We start from the raw sequence: 22,553 nt of genomic DNA, 5'->3' as shown, positions 1-22,553 counted from the left end.
GGCCTCTAGTTTCTAATAAAGAGTTACTCTATGCTTGATTTATGTTTCAAGTCCTATAAAACAATATAGGTTTAAGTCATTATGTGATTTAAATACAGAGCTATGTTCTTTAAACTTCCTTTATTACTAATAGTTGAAACTTACTTTTTTTTCAATGCAAATTCACACAGAACTCCAAAACATAAATAAGTATAAGCAGGATGGTTCTGGTTGAATCAAATATCAACAGAAGTGGGATGTCTGGGGACCATCTGCTCAGTATCCTCTGCAGGACCCCTGAGAAACACCAGGGCCCAAGGAACAGGCTTTGAAAAGCACTGCTCCAGAAGGAGCTTCCTTTTTTACATAAATTTATTTTTTTTTCATATTAAAAAATTAAAGCTGCAATTTAATGTAATTCATGGAAATAGTCCTCTCCATCTCTCACATCCCACATGCAGGGCATCAGCAAATGCCATGAGCGCCACCTCAAGATGTATCACTACTTGCCACCCAGGTCTGCTGTGAAGAATGTGCCTGTAAAAATCTAAGTCAGACCTTGTTCCTCCTCCGCTCAGGACCTTCCGATGACTTTCTATCTCACTCAAAGAGAAAGCCAAGACCCTTACAAGGGCTGAAAGACCTTATGTAATTGACCCAGCCCTCTCAGACTTTGCCCCCTTCCTGGTCCCCCAGCCCAGTCCTGGAAACACTGATCCCCTCCTGCCTCTCTGCCCTCACACTTGCTATTCCTCTGGCTGGGACCCCTTCCACCCAGATCTTCTCTTAGCCTCATTCTTCTCTTCCTTTTGATCTCTTTTAAAAACTCACCTCATTAGAGAAGAATTTTCTGACCACTTGATATAAAATAGTAATTCCTCCCCTCTGTCTGTCCCCCTTCCCCTGTTCTCCATGATAATTCTCACCACCTGATATGTTGTGTTTGATACCTGGTGCATGAAATTCATGCACTGGGGTGGGGGAGTGTCCCTCAGCCCAGCCTGCACCCTCTCCAATCTGGGACCCCTCGGGGGATGTCTGACTGCCGGCAGTCAGACATCCCTCTTACAATCCTACAATCCGGGACTGCTGACTCCCAACTGCTCACCTGCCTGCCAGCCTGATCAGCCCCCTAACCACTCCCCTGCCAGCCTGATTGATGCCTAACTGCTCCCCTGCAGGCCCAATCGCCCCTAACTGCCCTCCTTCGCAGGCCCGGTCACCCCTAATTGCCCTCCCCTGCAGGCCCGATCACTGCTAACTGCCCTCCCTGTCGGCCTGGTCACCCCTAACTGCCCTCCCCTGCAGGCCTGGTCACCCCTAACTGCCCTCCCCTCCCCTAATAGCCCACAACTGCCCTCCTCCCCTGCCAGCCATCTTGTGGCTGTGGGCAATGCGATCTTTGAGGGCAGGGCAGTCAATTAGCATATTCCCTCCTTATTGGCTGTGGGCGCCGCCATCTTTGTGATGGCATGAGGGTCAATCAGCATAGTCCCTCTTTATTAGATAGAATTCCCGTCCTTAACATCCAACTAGTTAATTGAATTTCATCTGTTTTGTTCACTGCAGATCCCTAATACTTGGAACAGTGATTGGCATATACTAGGAGCTTAGTAAGTACTTATTTAATGAAACAAATTAATTCTATACATTTATTTTTACATCCCCACTGACAGTTTACAGAAGAGCACAATCCCTCAAGGGGATGAAACACTCAGTATGTTCTTCTGATTCTGATGCATATGTGGGCGTCATCCTGAGCCTGCATATACATCAAGTACATGCTTTATGATAAATAAGTAAAATGTCTCCTCATCTTCAGTTTCCTCCATTTTTAATGTCTTGGATATTTAGGTTGTTTACTTTCTCTCTTTCTCTCTCTCTCTCTCTCTCTCTCTCTCTCAATAAAACAATGCTGCACTGGACATGTATCCAGTTTATTAGGGAGGAGGCTCCCATGAGCACCTGGAAACCACCCATGGGTGTCCTCAGGTCACCTCCATGGGTATCGGCTTGCTCAGCCTGACACTAGCCAGAGTTTCTCAGCTCCTGCCTGCATCTGCTTTCCCACTCCCCATCCTACTGCCAGCGACACAGACACTCAGTCATGACTCAGAGCCCCCAACGTCATGGCTCGGCAACCTCGTTCCTCTCTCTCATTTCTAACTTCAGTCTTAAAGCAGCAAAGTCACAAGTGGAATCACAAAGCACTACCTGGGCCTGTTTCCACCTCTTTACCTTTAATGTCTGACCCTGCATTCACCCATCACCTGGCTCTTTGGACTTCCCAGGGGTCTCCCGGCCCCTGTCTCAGGGCTTTGAAGCTCCGTCAAGCCCAGGAATCACTGGGAGCCCACATACGTATCAAGTACTAACTTTACGCTAAATAAATGTCTCCTCATCTACAGTTTTCTCCATTTTTTAATGTCTGTCAATGTTATGATTTACAACATACAAATTTATTTAACAATGACATTCGAGCTTTAGTTCATTAAATATAATCAGTTTTTAAAATGCAAAGTCCCCAGACTAAAGAATGCTGGGCACCACTGCTCAAGGTCCAGCTTAATTCATTGGGTTCTTTAGTTTCTGCCACCAGGAGTGACTCACATCCAGCTTTGTTAGCTGAGTTCCAACTCGGCCATCTCCACAGGCCACTAGATCCAAAGGTCGTGACGCAGCAATCTGCATTTCTACTCAATCACAAATCCCAACCATGGGTGCTGGGAGGGATGAACTGGAGCTTCACTGCGCAAGTCACTTATCACCTCTGGACCTGGGTTACCTCATCTGTAAAAAGGAGATAACACCACAGGTGCTCCCAGCAGTGACCTCAGAGAGTCTGCATACCATAAACACTAGCCTGAGGTTTTACTGTGGTTGCTACATATTATCGGACAACTTGTCCCTAGCTGATCCATTGCCAAACCCTCTTCATTCCCACCGTCATAAATTAGGCCTGATCATGTATTCCTCAAGTGTGTGGTTCTTCTTACAACAGGTTATCAGATTACAATTTCTGAAAATTCACTTTTAGAGCATGACTCCTTTATTTTTAAAAAGATATATTTTATTGATTTTTTACAGAGAGGAAGGGAGAGGGATAGAGAGTTAGAAACACCGATGAGAGAGAAACATCGATCAGCTGCCTCCTGCACACTTCCCACTGGGGATGTGCCCGCAACCAAGGTAGTACATGCCCCTGACTGGAATTGAACCTGGGACACTTCAGTCTGCAGGCCGATGCTCTATCCACTGAGCCAACCCGGTTAGGGCATGACTCCTTTATTGATGTTAGGGAGTTCAGATGTGATTGCTGCATCTCTTCCTGGTCATATCAACTGAACGATGCATTTTCTAACGTTTAGAAGCACTTGGCACTTTCCCATCCCATTACCTCATTTCCTTCACCTGCAATGTCTTCATATCCTCACCTACCCAATGACATTCCTTCCAAACCTAACCCCAACGTCCCCTCCTCAAGAACGTCTTTCTGGATCGTCAGAGAAGCCCTCCCACCCTCCACAGAACTAAAACACCACTGAGCTGCAGGTGCCCCGCGCTGTACCCTTCTTAGGTTATGTTTCATCGCAGTGCTAGAATTGTAGGAATCCCGTGGACTCCCCCCAGGCGTGGCTCTCCATATATGTGGTGTGCAAGCTGTGTGGACAGAAAGACAATCCAGAAACACACTCACTGGCCATGCAGCACAAGCTGAAGCCTGGGAAGGTGCTGCTGCTTCACGCGTCACTTACCTATGGCAGGTCTAGGGAGCCCCTGCTCAGAATCACTGGAAGAGCGAAAGAGTTTCAAGTGGGGCTTTAAACCATGGATTAAATTCTGATGACTCCTACAGTGATTACAATAACCTGGAGAAAGTTGAGAGTGTTTTTGGTTGCTTGTTTGTTTGTTACAAAGAAATACATATATCAGGTTTTCTAGACTGGAAAGCAGGTGTGATCATTTTTAAAACGAGGCAAGGCGATCAAAGCAGTCACAAGTCCTGGGCCACAGGACATTGCAAGGCTAAAAAGAACAGCCCATTTCTAAGATGCAGAAAATCTGATGTTTGAGGAGAAATGCTTGTTGTATTTCTGGATGGGACGAGAAATGAAATATTGTTTTTCTAAAAGACGTATAAAGTATACCTAATACTTTTCTTTTTGCCTTTATAATTGGCCATTATTTTATCCATGCTTAGTCATTCTGCTACCATCAGAAGCATGACTTGTGTTTGTTATGACGACTCGTGTGAATAAAGCAATAAATCTGTTCTACAATGAGGCCGACAAGGCCATGCGACGGCAAGATGTCGGATAAGATGATCTAGTGACCTTTCGGCATTGATCCATTTACCCCACCATAGAAAGGTAGATTCTCAAAACAGGGGTGCAGTGTCTGGCTACGGAGGCACAGAGCGTGGTCCCCATCAGGTCTAGCCACGACGGCGACTTACTGGAGGCGCTGTCGATGCTGCTGAGGCTGTCGGAGCCGTGCAGGTGGTGCCTGTGCAACTGCCTGTAGAGGCTGAATTTGGAGAACTTGCTGGGTTTGCCTATGCCTTTCAGTTTTGAATCCATATCATCAGCACTCTTCAGGATGGGCAGATTTTTTGCAGACTCCTTTTTATCTTTGAGGCTTAAGGATTCCATAGATTCTGTTATTTCAGCCTGTGAAGACTATTATAAACAAAACAAAACAAAAAGACACCGCATCAAATACACTGCGCTGTGGCCCTTTCATTCCAGTCGGGTGAGGTGTGAAGTTGGCACAGGATAGAAGTTTTTAACAGACACACAATAAGGTGTGAGGTCAGCCGCAGGGCAGTAGGGATTCTTGTGAAGGGTTTAAATACTGCCAAAGGCACAGCAGGCATTCCACCGTGGGTACTCTTTCAGGCCAAATTCCTGGAATTTTATATCAATGAATTGTCTTATCTCAAACACAATTATATAAGTTACGCTCACTGTTGAGCCACTGAACTTTCTCTGCTAAATATTAAGTAAGCAATGCTTTTTTCTGTCAATTATCCTCCCTGTTACCAATTCACCACATTTCAGTTTTCCCAGAAAAAGTACCAACATAGCCAGCAGTAAAATAGGATGAAGCCCATCAACTTCTTTAATAAGTATGTTGATATTTTGGCAACCACTTGAGTTGAGATAATAAATATATGAATATAGGCATATAGATATATTTTGGCAGCTCTTGGTTTAAAGGTAGTTTGTAAAGTTATTAACCTCCTACTTTCAAATAGAATTACCTATCCTATTTTATATGTCTTTAAGTAGGAAGATGCCAAAAACCTTGGCAGTTACCTGCATATAATAAGGCAGCTTATTTAACTTAAAGTTCAATTGCTGCACATTTTTGTTGATAAACTGTTTTCCTAATAGCAAATAAATCTTTAATTTAAATGGACAACAAAGGAGTGGAGTATGAGAGAGCAGATGCTCCATTGAATCTATTTTCTCTTCTTACAAGAGAAGAAACAAACCAGGTGTGTCTATGTTTGACTCAATGTCACTCTTGTTCAATCAATCAGTCAGGCTATCTATATAAAAGCCTAATATGCCAAGTGTGCCCTCAGGAATTCGACTGACTGGGAGTTCTATTGCTCGCTATGACATGCGCTGACCACCAAGGGGTGGCAGGAAAAAAGGAAGGCCCTGGCCAGCAGCCGGCAGCCGGTAGCCGGGGAAGGGAGGCCGGCAGCCGCTAGGGACCCTACTTGTGCACAAATTTCGTGCACTGGGCCTCTAGTCTATATATATAAAAGCCTAAGCGACTGTTCGACCATTCGACCGTTCAACCAGTTGCTATGACATGCACTGACCACCAGGGGGCAGATGCTCAATGCAGGAGCTTCCCCCTAGTGGTCAGTGTGTTCCCACAGCGGGAACACTCCTCAGCTGACCGATAGGCGCCAGATGCTGGGCTCACGGCTGGTGAGTGCAGCTGTGGTGGTGTGAGCCTCTCCCAGGGACACTCCCCCTGTGCGCCCGTCCCCCATCTGGACTGGAACCAGGATCCAGACTGGCATCGGTACTGACTGGGCGCGAGCCTGCGGCCACTTCTCGGTCATGGGCGCACCAGTATCACCCTAGGATGGGCGCGCAGGAACCGCAGCCCAGATGCCAGGCTCACGGCTGGCGAGTGCAGCTGTGGTGGTGTGAGCCTCTCCCACGGATACTCCCCCTGTGCGCCTGTCCCCCATCTGGACTGGAACCAGGATCCAGACCGGCATTGGTACTGACTGGGCACGAGCCTGTGGCCACTTCTCAGTCATGGGTGCACCAGTATCACCCTAGGATGGGCGCGCAGAAACTGCAGAGGAGCAGCAGCGAGCCTACCCAGTGGTGGCAGGCGCAGCGGGGCCAGGATGAGCGGGAGTGGAGAGGCACCCGGCCCAGGCTCCTCCCCAGTCGCCTGTCACTTCCCGCACCACTACATCCCTCGGGGGATGTTGGACTGCGGGTTTCGGCCCAATCCCAGTAGGCCACAGTGAGGGACCCCATGTGCACTGGGCCGCTAGTCATATATATTTACACAAACTGTGTCCCTCTTATGCAGTTCTGTAAAGATGACATTACTCACTGGGAGGGAACACAGAGACGGTCCAGAGATGACACGCTTCACGCTGCCCACGTCTGTGAGTCTGTGCTCATTGTCATCCCACCTGCCATAGGCCAGATCGATCCCGCCTACAAAGGCCACTGACTGGTCAATGATGACAAGTTTCTCATGATGAGCCCACAGATATACGGCGGACGACACGTGATCTGGGTGCCTCATCACCTTAAGAGGAAAAAATTGCAAATGTAACATGATTTTTTAAATGACCTTCTGTTTTCACCCCTGAGTAGCATTTTCTATAATTCAAATACCAAAATGGGCTCTGTATACACCAAAGAAAATCCCCAAACTTCGCCTTTTATTCTCAGTATTTAACTGGGAAGACTCCTAGTTACATCTGAAGCCTCCCCCACCCTCACTCATTCTACATTTTGGGGCAACTGCCATTTAGCTTGAAGCTTGGGCACATATTCCTATAAAGTCAGCTCAAAGAAATAGCTAATTCCCTTTCCCCCCTAAAAGGATATATCTGGTATTATTTAAAAAAACAAAACTCTAAAAATTTTTAAACAACATCTCTATCTGTGGCAAATCCTATATCATAAAGAGGTAATATGCAAATTGACCATCACTCCAACACACAAGATGGCCTCCCCCATGTGGACACAAGATGGCCAGCAGGGGAGGTCAGTTGCGGGGGACCAGGCCTGAAAGGGAGGGCAGTTAGGGGCGACCAGGCTGGCAGGGGTACAGTTAGGCGTCGATCAGGCTGGCAGGGGAGTGGTTACGTGTGGATCAGGCTGGCAGGGAGAAGCGGTTAGGGGCAATCAGGCAGGCAGGAGAGCAGTTGGGAGCCAGTGGTCCTGGATTGTGAGAGGGATGTCCGACTGCCCGTTTAGGCCCGATCCCAACGGGCAGTCGGACATCCCTCGAGAGGTCCCAGATTGGAGAGGGTGCAGGCTGGGCTGAGGGACACCCCTCCACCCACCCAGTGCATAAATTTCGTGCACCGGGCCTCTAGTTTTTAGATAACTATATTGATCTTTTGGCAGCCATGGAGTCAAAATAGGAAGCATATGAATATAGGGAGATAGATATTTTGGCAGCTCTTAATTTGAAGGGTACTTTGAGGAGTTATTAACTTTCTGCTTGTAAAGAATTCTCTCTAAATGCAGGAATGGAACCCAAGACCCTTTGGTGCATGGGCTGATGTTCTAACCACTGAGAACACTGGCCAGGGCTGACTGGGAAATATTTATTGATAAGCTTTAGGTCTTTGATAAAATATCAAATAACAAGATGTCATTAAGAAAAGTACTTTAAGGCCTGGCTGGCATGGTTCAGTGGCTGAACATCGATCTATGAACCAGAAGGTCAGAGTTCTATTCCCGGTCTGGGCACATGCCCGGGTTGTGGGCTTGATTCCCAGTGTGGGGTGTGCCGATCTATGAACCAGGAGGTCAGAGTTCTATTCCCGGTCCGGGCACATGCCCGGGTTGTGGGCTCGATTCCCAGTGGGGCATGCAGGAGACAGCCGATCAATGATTCTCTCTTATCATTGATATTTCCATCTCTCTCTCCTTCTCCCTTCCTCTCTGAAATGAATATAAAATATTTTTTTAAAAGAAAAGTACTTTAAGTCCTTAAGTCTTTGTTGCTATCAGTATTCAAGGGATGCCACAGGGAGATCACATTTTAGAGATTCTAGGATCATCTTAATGAGGAGAATGGAAACTTGACAGGCCTCAAAACAAATCTAGGAAGTGTGCTCTTAACTAAATTATCTATATATGTAATCTATATATATAAAAGGCTAATATGCAAAGTGTCCCCTTGGGAGTTTGACCGGAAGACTGGGAGTTCGATCGCTTGCTATGACGTGTGCTGACCACCAGGGGGTGGTGTGGAACGAAGCAAGGCCCCAGCTGGCAGCCAGCAGCTGGGAAAGGGAGGCCCCAGCCATCAGCTGGAAGGGCCCGATTGGCCCTGATCGCCGGCCAGGCCTAGGGACCCTACTGGTGCATGAATTTTGTGCAGCAGGCCTCTAGTCAGGGTGAGAAAAGCAGAAATGTGACCCTTATTGACTCCATCAATATTAGAAGTATTAAAAAAAGTTATAGTATTTTCTTGTATTTCTGAGAACACAATCCTATTTATTCAATATATACATTAGGAAATTCTACACATTACCACTGCTCAGAGGAAAATAAACCTGAAAAACTACAGAATAATAAAGAAGAAACATGGTTCAGCAAGATGAACCTGAATACCTTTATGTTGGGGTGCAGACGCATTAAAGTCTTCTTGCTGTATTCACTGTTTATTCCAAGTGCAAGTTCCACCTCTTTGTACAGTATTATGAAGATCCTCACCCCCTCTTGCTGTTACAGGAGAAAACACAGGCAGGAATGAGAATTTCTGTAGGTAGATTATGGTTTTCTTTTTCTTCTTCCTTTCTGCGCACTATATTTTCTAAAATTTCTTCTATAAACAAGTATAGTAAAATATTTAATGAACAACACAATACAAGGAAGGTGAAATAAAAATGTATGTATATTAAGACCCAGATGTAAAAAATAAATATTATCTTTCTTCCATTCCTACAATTTGTTATGCCAAGACAGTGTCAATATTTGACTAGAGTTGTTTGTTTGTTTGTTTGTTTTCATTTACTTCAACTGTTGAAGTGATTAAAAACAAACCTCTGTTATAATTTAAACTAAATATCCCTTAATGTTCCTGGGGTATGTTTCATAGAATTTTTTGTTGTTTGTTGTTGTTTTTTTTATTTTTGTTTTTTATTTATTTCAGAGAGAAAGGAAGAGGGAGAGAGAATTAGAAACATTTATGATGAGGGAGAATCATTGATCATCTGCCACCTTCACAGTGATTAAAAACAAACCTCTGTTATAATTTAAACTAAATATCCCTTAATGTTCCTGGGGTATGTTTCATAGAATTTTTTGTTGTTTGTTGTTGTTTTTTTTATTTTTGTTTTTTATTTATTTCAGAGAGAAAGGAAGAGGGAGAGAGAATTAGAAACATTTATGATGAGGGAGAATCATTGATCATCTGCCTCCTTCATGCCCCATGCTGGGGATCGAGCCCGCAACCCAGGCATGCATCCTGACCTGGAATCGAACCATGACCTACTAGTTGGTAGGTCAACACTCAACCACTGAGCCATACCTGCTGGGCTAGAATTTTTCTTTAAAAATAAAAAAATTATTTAAATGGATAAATTGATGTGTGATTGGTTGCCTCCTGACCAAAATCAAACCCTTCAGTCTAAGGGCCAAAGCTCTAATCACTGAACCAAACTGGCCAGGGCACATTTCTTAAGTTTTAGGAGATAAATGTATTGGTTCACACTCTTAACCCATAATTGAATCATTAATGTTGATTTCACCAATGAAATGACTTCAGAAGTCATCTTCTCTAACATTCAAAAATCCCAGAATTTTAGCAGTGTCACACAAACGAACACTTGGAGCTAAAAGAAAATAGACAAGGCCATTAGGAGGGTCAAATTAAATCAAAGGTGTCTGGAAAACTTTAAATGTTATAGAAATAACATTTATTATTAATATTAACCATCAAAAAGGAGAATGTTCAGCAACTGGTAGTACAAAGACATAGCAGTACCTCCTTTTCTAGTTCTGGGTGGTGACAAGGTTTCAGCCTGTGCTAAATCGCCCCGCCCCCGAACATCCCACCCCTTCTCCATGTCCACTCAGATGGTTCCGCCTCAACATATAGATCAGAATGTACTTATCCAGGACTCTGGTCTCATTTACCCCCACTTCCTGTGCTACGTTTTTACTTTTTAGGTGTGCATCCTCAGTATTGCTGTGCAGTTTGCAGCATTTAAATTTGCACTCTCTATTCCCAGCAGCTCTGAAAGCATTCTGAAACATATTGCACACATATTGGATAATGTATCTAAAGTAGGCACTTAATATCCCAGAGATTAGACCATAAGAAATATTTCATAATACTTCCTAAATTATTAGAGATGTAGGCATATCTAATAAATTATAGTGGCAGAGAATAATTTGAAGTGTAAATGAATAATCCATGATAATTAGGCATTGTTTATCATGGAAATTTGAGTCATAAATGGCTCAGTGGTTGAGGGTTGACCTATGAACCAGGAGGTCATGGTTTGATTCCCAGTTAGGGCATATGCCCGGGTTGCGGGCTTCACCCCCAGTGTGGGGTGTGTAGGAGGCAGCTGATCAATGATTCTCTCTCAACATTGATGTTTCTATCTCTCTCTCCCTCTCCTTTCCTCTCTGAAATCAATACAAATATATTTAGAATGGAAAATAATATAGAAGTTTATATTTTAGGTTGCAGGATGTCGAAACTTGGAGTAAACCAAACACATATACAATTCCCAAATATTGTTCTGCCAGTACCAAGAAGTATGTATTATTTTGGCCCCTAAAGCCTTATAATAACATATTCATAATACTAATAATTTAACTTTCTTGATGTTAGTACTATCTAAGAAGTGTATACATTTTTGAAGGGACACACTAGATTCACAGTCTGGGCTGCATTGAGGAAATGTGAGTACTAGGAGAAGATTAACTCTTGCTCTAAAAAAAAGAAGTCATTCTATTTCCCTGGTTACCAGCAGACTTTTGGATCTTGCTCATTATTTGTTATAATGACATAACTATTATTTGAGTAAAGAGATCAGGAAGTGAAAGTGTAGACAAGAAGTGAACAGATTAATGTCTAATGCTCTGGCCACTGAGTGCTCAGCTGTGAATCACTGGCTGAGGGCTCTAAAGGAAAACAAGAACATTATGTTATTTTTCTCCTCTATTGTTCAGGTTTACTTTGCTATCTGAATATTTAGGATTCAGCACGGAATAACAGCTACCAAAAAATAGCCTCCCATTGAAAGATACAAAGTTTAAAACCTAAAATTTCCACCTAAGTTATAGTACATTACAGCTGATATCTTTCATCATGGTTGATTTGTTTCGAATGGATGAAATTCTGCTCCTTAGGCTTATGAGATTATTACTCACTCATAAGAAAAGTAGTCACAACTTAGGAACTGGCCTGAATCTTACAATTTTCCATTTACCTGCATACCGAATGGATTTTTGAAATAATAGAGATGTTAACGCTAATGGATTACATTATTACCCTCCATCTATCATACCTGACATTTTCTTCTTACTGGGTCTTTAATCATTGAAATAAATGAACTCTAGAGGAAATAGGGTAGAGACCTTGAGTCTTTTTAGCTTAAATACAAATGACTAATAAGGAAGTAATTAAATATAAAAAGTTCATTTTTATGCAGTCTGGCTTACAATTACTTACTCACATCTACAATAAACAGTTAATTAGTGACGAGACTTCTGTGATAATAAAGCAATAAAACTCTTCTTTTGGTCAATGCATTGCAACACTCCCATAAACTCTAAACGGCAAAGGAAAAAATGTTCCTTGGGAACAAAGGCATTTCCTGGGTCATAATTGTGGAAACTTATACAAATGTGGGAAATATTTATGCAAAATGAAATCCAAATTAGAAAGAAAACAAAAGGACTAATATTAACTCTGTAATTTAAAAAAAATACACTTTTCAAACAGCCAATGTTTTTCTAATGCCTTTCAGCGACTTTTGCTAAGACAGGTGGAAGGAAAGTATTAATAGGGGAAGTAGAAAAACAAATGGGATGGCTGGGATTTGACTGCGCAACACCATGTTTCTGATCTCTACTCAAGTCAACTAGCCAGAAGGTTCTACAGAGTCAATGTCATCAAACCTGAATTTCCAAAGATGAACGTTCTGTCCTCTTTTCTAATTTGCTTTTACTCAAGTAGAACAGACACAATACTGTCAGCAGTAGGAAGCTTTAGGAGTTTTAGATACACATCACACATGCAAAAACAAAACACATAAACATTTTTCAGAGTTGAAATCAAGAGACTTTGTTTCTGAGCCAGCGTTTTCTCAGATTGTTCCAAGTACTGTGGTCAAAATATTTCCTGGATGCAGCCAGGTCTGTCCTCTGCTTGAAGAGAGCTTAGCTTACAGTTCCACAGGCTAATCGCGGATTTTATCACTTGTCCAAGAATTCCCCAGGGGTGGAATGAAAAAAAAATCCATATCCTTGCCAGTTAATTGCAGGCAGCATTGGGTTGTAAGATCACAAATGCTTGTGAGTTGTTTCGTTGTTTTCTTTTTTAACCAGTTTTGTCTAAAGCACAGACCTCAAAGTTGAACATGTCTTCTCCCTTCCCTGCCATGCCCTTCCAGGTCACCACTTGGATAAGATTCTCTCTGATTTTTCTGGGCAGAGATATGATTATTTATCTCATTTGATAACCCTGGACATCCTTCTCTCCCATTGCTCACAGACTGCCACTCTAGAATGTGCCCTGTGATCTGGGGCAGTAAGAAATGAACCAGATGACAAAAGCCCCCTGAGGACCTACACCTTGTTCTGTAAGCTCCCAGGTTGCTGTGCTTGAAGATTCTTTTGGTGCAAGTCTCATCAGAAGTATTACATATCGCTAAGCTAAGGTTATACCAATTGGGTACAAGGATATAGTTACCATAACCATGAAGCAAATTAGCTCACCTCTTAGTGGAGACAACGCAGGACTGTGGGAAACCTTGGGATGCCGATTTGAATTGCAAACACTCTGCCTCTCAAGGTTAGCTTAGACTATTTTAAATAATAACATTGCATATCAGAAGACCAAAGAGACAGGGAAATATCAACTCGGTCATTACAGAGAAACAAAATATTGTATTTTTCCCCTAAGAAACAGCCATTTTAAGAAATGTTTGCCTATATGTTGGCTATGAGGCAGAAACACTAAGTTCCTTCCCTAAAATCTGCACAATCAAATGGAAGGAAAAAAAATCACTTATTTAAATCAACCTTATGAACCTCTGGGACCTGTTAATGCAAAAATAATGTTATCAACCCACTACTTTGTGAAATTAGTGGCTTTCAGAAACAATTATTTATATGAAACTGTTCATAAGCATATGAAATGTCAATTTGGAATGATCCAAGTGTTAAAAAGGCATGACCAAATTAATAATATGCCATAGCTAGATTACGGAAGAGCAATTCTGCTAAATGACCCACTGAGAAATTAATATTTAACAGCTACTATCTCCTTATGAAATTTTAAAAATCATTATCCACAATTCAAAAATCACAAGTTTCAGGAAGCTGATAAAATTCAAATAAAGCACCATTATCAGGCCATAATGATTACTGGGCCCTGGTGTCCACCTGGAACCTTACCAGGGTTCACAGGCAATAAAAGCAAAGAGAAGCCATGGTTGTGATAGAAAAGGAAACTGGGCAGGTACACTAAGGGGATAGACAAACATCTGCCAGCGAACATGAGGTGGAGGGCCTGGCTTGCAGGATCTTCCTCCTGAGCCCTGTTCTGGCATCGACTACTTTCTGGAGTTTACTTAGATGTTCTGTATGCATCTCACACTCAAATGATCTAAACTTTAGCTCTCTAAATCTGAGTTTGTCCCACTTCCTCCCACTACTAGATTCACCTTCCAACACATCACTTTGACCAGATCGTCCGTCATCCATAACACCCCCATCCCAGTAGATCCCCACTGTACTCCACAAAGCCCACGCCACTGGCTTGGATCATCAACCTTTCACGTCCTAGCTGCAGCCTGCCTTTCCATCTTGACCCGCTAACCTACCTGTGCTAACACTCAGGTGAAATCAACCTTGTCACCTTACTGTGACTGGCAAAGCCTTCTGAATTCCTGTTTCCACACCCCATTTCCTACATCTAGAAACGTCTTCTTTTTAATTTTTTTTGCTCATTCTAAATGCCCTAAATCTCTCATGTCCTGAGGAGTTCCCCACCAGACTTACCCAATGCTCTCCTTCCTGCCTTTGAATCTTGGCCCTGTCTCTGTACTCAATTGACTCTTGTGGAAATTTTTAAGCTCCTTTAGGTCAAGAATCATGCTTCTTATTTATTTATGTACATTCACATATGATTAGCCAAGTGCCCTGCACTCACTAGGCATTCAGCAAACGCATGTTGATTGAAAGCTAAAACAGTAAAGTGTTGGGTAAGTACTGTAAGGAGAGGATTTACTAGTATGATTGACTCCTGGAGAAAATTATAGCCCATTCAACATACAGAAACACATTTGGTAATCCTAGGACTGAGCCCAGAGCATGAGTCCTTGAGCAAGCCTTCCATGGGCAGGGATGGAATCCTTTTCATACACGAATTAGTAATTAGTCTAGTACGTGGATCAGGAGGTAACTGTATGCTAAATTATTTAATGACTATGCAAATAATGCTTTTCAAGACCAGAATTTCCAATTTGGTGAATAGACTTTTGTTCAAACAACACATTAGATTAGCCATGAAAATGATGCTGTGTGGCAAGACATGTGTCTGAAATAAAGATGATCAATTTCAGTCTTCAATATTAGCAGTGAGCTCAGATACTAAAAATCAAAGATTTTGATATCTGCAAAAATCCTAAAGTAAAAACATGGGGAAAAGACATTGAAGGGAAAGGAAAAGGTGAGTGGGGCAAGAGGTAGGGGAATGGAAAGGATGGGGGAAAAGAAATGAGTGTAGGCTGTGAGGAATAGTAAAATACTACCCACGATTACTTAGGATCTACAAATTCTGCAGGAATGTTTAATGATAGAATAAACAAGATTAAGACAGTTTCAAATAATAGTAAAAAGGCTAGCAATCCCCATTTGAATGTGATTAATAAGAAATCCAGTTCTATTCTAATTCACCTTAATTTAACTTGGTTAAGGGCCAACTACATAAAAAATTTCACTAGAAATATGCATGTAAAGTAGTCTTTGATGAACCTGCTATACTGATTCAGTTATTTATTTTTTATAATAAAAAGAGCACACTCAAGTGCTCACCCAGAATCTACATGGTCAACTGCACAGGAAACAATTTCACATTATTACCAGGAACTGTTCCCAAACTGAAATAGAACAGCACCAATTCTTAATGTCCCTCTTCCTTGATATTCTTCAACATCAGCTTGGCCCCATCTGAGTGAAATCTCAGATGACTTTGTCTTTTGCTCAAATAACAGCATAGTAAGTAAAATAAAAATGCTATGTTTTATTTCATCTTTTATTATCCATTAATAAAATTTTATCACAAATTTTGACTATAAAACTAACTACCCATATCTGATCAAAAAAATAAAAATTAGAATACTATCTAATAATATACAAACAAGGTAATTGACCGTACCTTTGCTACGCCTCCCATTGGCTAATCAGCATGATATGCAAATTAACGACCAACAAAGATGACGGTCAATTTGCATATGTGAGTGGCCAAGTGAAGACTGAAGGTGGCTCCAGCTGGAGCAGCGAAGGCTTTGAAGGTGCCTTCGGCCGCTGGAGCCGCGAGAGGCTTGAAGGCGCCTCCAGCCAGAGAGAAGGCCTGGGTCCTGGGTGCTGGAGGAAAACCAGTGAAGGCAGCCAGGGGAAGGGAAAGCCTATTGCACGAATCTTTTCATGCAACAGGCCTCTAGCTGCTAATAAAAGTCATGCTTTGTACTAGGCTAAAATATTATGCATTTTAGAACAACAGGAAAAAAAATCAGAACCAACTGAATTTGAAAACAGAAAGTATTCTACTTTTCTATCCAACTCTAAAAAGAAAGTTATAAGTATGCATGAAGGACTTTAAAAAGAAAAGGCATTTAAGAGGCAATAAGCATTTAAGAAATCACATCAGCACTTGTTCGGAAAGTACATACTGCTTTTCGTTTAAGAATGTAGTCCAACCTCCAACGATTTCCTTCAACCACAGGGCGTTTCAGGAAGATTTCTGGACTCAACCTGAAATCACAAAATTTCAAGTAACTAAAACAACATACAAAGTTCTGACTGTGTCATAGGAAGCAAAGGCGAGTTTAGCCCAAATGCCATCCTCCTCCTCCACTGGGGCAGGTCATCCACATAACTCCATGTACAAGTTCATATGGAAGCGCGAGCCTTTGTCCATACAAAAAGCCGACCTAGATTTCTCTCCATACATCTTACTCACATGTGCACACATACACACACATGCAGACACTGTTGGTTGCCCACCTTTTTCTTCCTTGTTCCCACCATATAGTGTAAATATTCTATACCCTCGCTTCCCCCGGACTCCTGCACAATGTCACACAATCCTGGACAATGAGATACATGAGGGGGCGCATGTGGGGTTCATGGGGAAGTTTTTCCTCTTTGGTGATAGAGAGACACACCGTCGCTTAAAAAAGGAAAAGAGACTTTAGGGTGGGTATTGTATGGGGCTATGTTGCAGTCATATTGAAATTCTAAGGGAAAGACCAGAATGGTGAAATCACTAGACCACTCCGCCAACCTTAGGATTGCCTGACTTGGGATTTCTCATTATGTGGGACAAATGAATCCTTGTTGTTTAAGCCACTTCCAGAGGAGCATTCTGTTCATCCAGCCCAAAGTGTTCTAACTGATGAACAGACACGCTGGCTTCCAAGGAGCCGTGTCCATGAAACCTGGGTCTTTCTGAGCAAAAAAGAGAAGGCTCACTGATAAAATGTCTCCCATGTGAGGATAAACCCCTTGGCTCTTCTTTTTCGTAATGCCCCAGGCAGCTAAGCATACAGTAGAGTCCCTTTTTCCCTTGGGGTTGAGGTCTGAAGTCAGTTAAATCTATATGTGATATGACTTCCCTGTAATGAGGAAAAACAAACAAGAAAACTTCATCTGCTGAAATGCTAGACCTAGAGGAAGAGGAGGAGACTGTATATGGATTAAAGTCTTATTGAACACTAGGCTGTAATATTGCCTTGCCAGGAAGTCCTCTAAGAAGGTGACAACAACAGGGTTTTAAGGAGCTAAAGAGATTAAAAGCAATAATTTTATGCTCTATTTCATTCACTTAAAGAAAATAAAAACTCAGACATAACATATCCAAAGGAAACACATATTGGGCGAGATTATTAAGAAAACAGACAAATAGTGGGAGTAGATACAGTACAAATACTTGCGTATTTAATTCAAAATAGGAAACAACTCAAAGGTAATCTATGTCTAAACAAACAAAAAATGCAGCAAAAGATTTATGATGAATTACAAAGAGTTCTGTTTTAAGTAGAAAAGTACAGCACTGTACACTGCTAGTTCACTGAAGATGAGATAGATCCAGCAACATATACATACTTGCAATTTTTTATATATACATTAATTATGGACTCAGAGGGCTTCCGTTTTGGGGCCACTTCTAAAGCTATGCTCAGCAATCAAGTCTCTTATCCTTTATTTACTATACAAGCATTGTGCACCCTGTATGCAGAATATTCTACTAGTTACTTTGGAGGATCTTAATATAGCTCTCAAGGAACCCTCAATTTTCAGGATAATAAAATGATAAAAGACTGATATAAACAAAGTATAAACAATGGCAAAGAGAGGGCAGCTATGATGCCCAAGTATCATTGTGTCAGGATCTTTACTAAGTAGTTATTAGATAAACTAAGTTCAAAAGAATTATATGATACTGTATTTCACTGAATCTAGGACACGGATGATGGCAAGATGCTTCATTACTGTGTGTACCACTAAGAAAGAAAATGTGATGAGAGTTACCACTGTAAGATGTTACTGAAGGTAAGATCTATCCTGACTCCAGAGATGTGAACATGGACTTCCAAGTAAATGCTCTTCTCTTATAGCTTTAAATATTTATATGAGAAGGACAACAGTTGAAATCAATGATCAGAGATTCCATCTTAAGAAGATAGAAACAGAAAAAATTAAACCTAATGTAAGAAGAAAGGGAAGAATAGATGAATAGCACTCAATGCAATATAAGACAATAACAATAGAGAAAACACAATGAAACCAAAAGCTAGCTCATTTAAAAATTAATGAAATTGATAAACTTCTAGCCAGATTAAAAAAGAAAAAGGGAGTTTGACTACTTTAGATTTCTCAGAAAGGTGGGATCTTGTATTATATGTTCTTTTGTGTCTGGCTTATTTCACTTAAGCGTAATGTCCTCCAGGTTCACCCACATTATTGCAAATGGTAGAATTTCCTTTTTTAAAAGGCTGAATAATATTCCATTGAATGTAAATACTTCATTTTCTTTATCCATTCATCCCTTAATGGACATTTAGGTTGTTCCTATGTCTTGGATGTTGTGAATGCAGCTGCAATGAACATGGGAAAACGGGTATCTCTTCAATACTAGTATCTTGATTTCAACTCATTTTTATATATATCTAGAAGTGGGACTCCTGGATCATAACGTAGTTCTATTTTTCAAATCTTTGAGGAACCTCCATGCTGTTTTCCATATTAGCTGCGCCAATTTACATTCCCCAACAATGATTCCTTGAGTGGTGGTTACCAGGAGTGAAGGAAGGAGGAAATGAGGAGGTCTTGATCAAAGGGTACAAAGTACCAGTCAGTTATGCAAAATGAGTAAGTCTGAGAGATCTATGTACAACATAGTGCCTATAGTTAACCTACTGCATAGTATAGTGCCTATAGTTAGCTATATTAGATTATATTCTATATTTAAAAATTTGCTAAGAGGATAGATTTTATATTGTATTCTTATAATAAAAATATCTATAATAATAAAAGTGTAATATGCAAATCGACCGAATGGTCGAACAGCAGAACAACCGTCCGGACGACCACACTATGACACGCACTGGCGCTAGGCCAGCCAAGGCGGGTGCGATGCGATTGGTCTCTAGTTCAGGCCTGAGGGGAAAGAGTGAGATCTTTGGCAGTGATAGAAGTGGCAGCAAAAGGGAAGCCACAGGAAACCCAAAATTAGTGGGGGGATCGCGGAGAGAGAAGAGCTCAGGAAAGCAGCCCTATAAATCTGTTTGTGACTTCGAGCTCACTCCCAAGCTGCCAATGCATGGATTTGATCCTAAATACAGGGTGGGGCAAAAGTCGGTTTATAGTTGTGAATATGCAAAACATAGAGTTTTTGTTTCTGTATTGTTATTTATTATTGTATTATTTATGAACTGTAAACCTACTTTTGCCCCACCCTGTATTATGCCAGAAAGTTTGAGAACTGAAAAAAATAGACCACTGCCCAAACCAGCCACTAGGTGGAGCACATGGGGGACAGAGCTGAACCACACTGCAAAGGCTTTGAAAAGAAATCTGACATTAAAAACACAGATATTGGTGTTTCTGATTTCTTAGGATATATTCCTAGAAGTGGGATCACTGGGTCAATGGCATTTTCATTTTTAATTTTTTGAGGAACCTCCATACTGTTTTCCATAATGGCCGCACCAGTCTGCATTCCCACCAGCAGTGCACGAGGATTCCCTTTTCTCTGCATCCTTGCCACAGGTTCATAGCAGAGCAATTTACAATAGCTAAGATTTTGAAACAGCCTACGTGCACATCAGAAGATGAGTGGATTTAACACTATGGTACATCTACACAAGGGAATACTACATAGCTGCAAAAAAGAAAGAACTCTTACCATTTGCTACAGCATGAATGGACCTGGAGAGCATTATGCTAAGCAAAATAAGCCAGTCAGAGAAAGAAAAGAATCACATGACCTTGCTCATATGTGGAATCTTATGAACAACATAAACTGATGAACAAAAATAGATCCAGAGAAATAGAAGCATCAAGCAGACTGTTGAACCTCAGAGGGAAGGCAGGGGAGGGTAGGTGGATGGGAAGATCAACCAATGAACTTGTATGCATATATGCATAACCCATGGACATAGACAATAGGGTGGTAAAGGCCTGGGGTAGGGGGCAGGGGTAGGCTGGAAGAGGTCAATGGGGAAAAGGGGGGACATATGTAATACTTTCAACAATAAAGATTTAAAAAAATAAAAATATAAACACAGATATTGCCAGAGGAGATAGATCAGAAAAAATGTTACAATGGGAAATGTGTGAGATTTTACTGCCTGTTTTCTTCCAGGATTTCTGTGGTTTCAAGTCTAAACATCCCAAAGAATGCTATGCTCCAAAATTGCTGTGCTCTCTCACACCCCTATGCCTTGGTCTTGGCTGTCCCTTTGCCTAAAACGTTCACCTGTTTTCTTCTCACCAACTCCATCCCCAGGCCCCAGGCCAGCATTCTCTTCTGTGAAGCTTCCAGAGCCCCCTCTTGCAGGCTCAGCCACTACCCCTCCATGTCTTCTGCTGTGTTGATCTTCATCACCGAGTTTTCCCCAATCTGTTGTTTTATGTATGACTTCCTGACTCTATGTTGTTCCAGGGTAGAAGCTGGTTCTCACTCATCTTTATATGCACACTAGAGGCCCAGTGCACAATATTCGTGCACCGTGGGGGGGGGGCTCAGCCCAGCCTGTACCCTCTTGCAATCCAGGACCCCTCGGGAGATGTCCGCCTGCTGGCTTAGGCCTGATCCCCTCGGGGACTGGGCCTAAGCTGGCAGTCAGACATCCCTCTTGCAGTCCAGGGCTCTCGCAGTCCGGGACCCCTCTCTCCTTACTGCCTGTCTGCAGCGGAGGCGGGAGAGGCTTCCACCACCACTGCTGTGCTTGCCAGTCATGAGCCCCGCTTCTGACTGAGCAGCACTCTCCCTGTGGAAGCACACTGACCACCAGGGGGCAGCTCCTGCATTGAGTATCTGCCCCCAGGGTGGTCAATGCACGTCATAGTGACCAGTTGTTCTGCCATTCGGTTGATTTGCATGTTAGGGTTTTATTATATAGGATAGCCTTGGTCAGTACCTGTCACAGAGCACATGCTCACTAAATAGCCCTGGAATGAATCAGTGAATAAATTAGCAAGTGAATGGATAGGTGGTCAAGTTAATGAACAAAGGAACTGAGTAATTCTAGGTCCCAGGTTGTTTCTCATGTCACTATATTTGCCTTCGCTTGCATAATAATTGCTTTAAAAACATATTAATACCATTTTTACTTAAGTACATGATGTCTCTTGAATTAGATCGGAAGTTTCTAAAGGGCATGTGTTTCCTCTAACTATGCTTATTACTCTCTCAGGTCTAGACATATCAGGGTTTGGTTAAGCTTTTGAATGTTCCCTTTTGCAGTATACTTGCATGACAAGAATTTTCTTCACTTGTTCTGAGGGAAGTTACCACAAAGGTTTTATTTCAAAGGTAGTGTTGTAATAAGATGTTATCTTAGAGAAGTCATGACAAAGAAATAACATTCTGATTCATATTTTTGCTAACAGTAGAAGAGAAAACAGTCAGGGTTTCATCTCTTTAAATGTTTAAATGTGAGTCTTACTTTGGCATTCACAACCTTCAAAAGAGAATATATTCTTGCACAAAACATGAGAACATGGGCTCAATGGAAAAACTGTTTTCATTCTCTCTCATGTCTTCGTCAAACTTTCATAAATATTTTTCTTCAAGGAGTATAGTACGACATTAAACTTGAATGAATTCTCGTAAGTGTTTAGAAAGTATCAACCAAAGAAACAGCTCCTAAAGCAGGAAACTTTATGTTATTCCTGGTAATTGACTAATGGGGCAAAATTTGTCAATAATATACTAGTAAAGGCCAAGAATAAGCTCCTCCAACAATATGAGAATAAATTATTTGTAGCCGTGCTGACCAGCACATACCTTATCTGATGATTCTAGATCAATGATTCTCAGCCCAGAGGGACCTTGCCTCCCAGGAGACATTTGGCAAAGTCTAAAGACACAGGTTATTACCACTGGGATCTTGCTATTGTCATCTAGTGAGTAAAAGCCAGGGATACCGATGGTGCTAAACATCCCACAATGCACAGAACAACACCCCACAACTAAGAATTATCTGGCCCCAAATGTCAGTAGTGCCCAGGTTGGGAAAGCATGCCCTAGAATGATAGACTTTCACATCACTGAGGCAAAGCGTAGAAAAAGATGAGCTCACATTCCTAACTACTCTCCCCTTTGCCTCCAAGTCTAGAATTAAGAGGAAATAAGTTATGATGATATTT

At 41.8% G+C, this 22,553-nt stretch overlaps 1 protein-coding gene across 4 annotated transcripts in view; it reads right to left on the bottom strand.

Annotated features, from left to right (window-relative positions):
• The window catches only part of PLD1 (phospholipase D1, phosphatidylcholine-specific), a 220,151-nt gene that overhangs the window by 64,989 nt on the left and 132,609 nt on the right, over positions 1-22,553 (bottom strand). For 3 of the 4 annotated variants that reach the window (XM_005860878.2, XM_005860877.2, XM_014535307.1), the window contains 5 exons: positions 16,349-16,430; positions 8,826-8,936; positions 6,577-6,777; positions 4,436-4,658; positions 3,735-3,848 (listed from right to left, as the gene is read on the bottom strand). In XM_005860878.2, coding sequence (XP_005860940.1) covers positions 3,735-3,848; positions 4,436-4,658; positions 6,577-6,777; positions 8,826-8,936; positions 16,349-16,430 — 731 coding nt within the window. The remainder of the gene's footprint in view (positions 1-3,734; positions 3,849-4,435; positions 4,659-6,576; positions 6,778-8,825; positions 8,937-16,348; positions 16,431-22,553) is intronic. The other variant, XM_005860880.2, reaches the window with a different exon arrangement.

This window comes from Myotis brandtii, unplaced genomic scaffold (genome assembly GCF_000412655.1).
Source record: "Myotis brandtii unplaced genomic scaffold, ASM41265v1 scaffold1423, whole genome shotgun sequence".
Taxonomy (NCBI): domain Eukaryota; kingdom Metazoa; phylum Chordata; class Mammalia; order Chiroptera; family Vespertilionidae; genus Myotis; species Myotis brandtii.
This window is presented reverse-complemented; position numbering and strand designations above follow the sequence as displayed.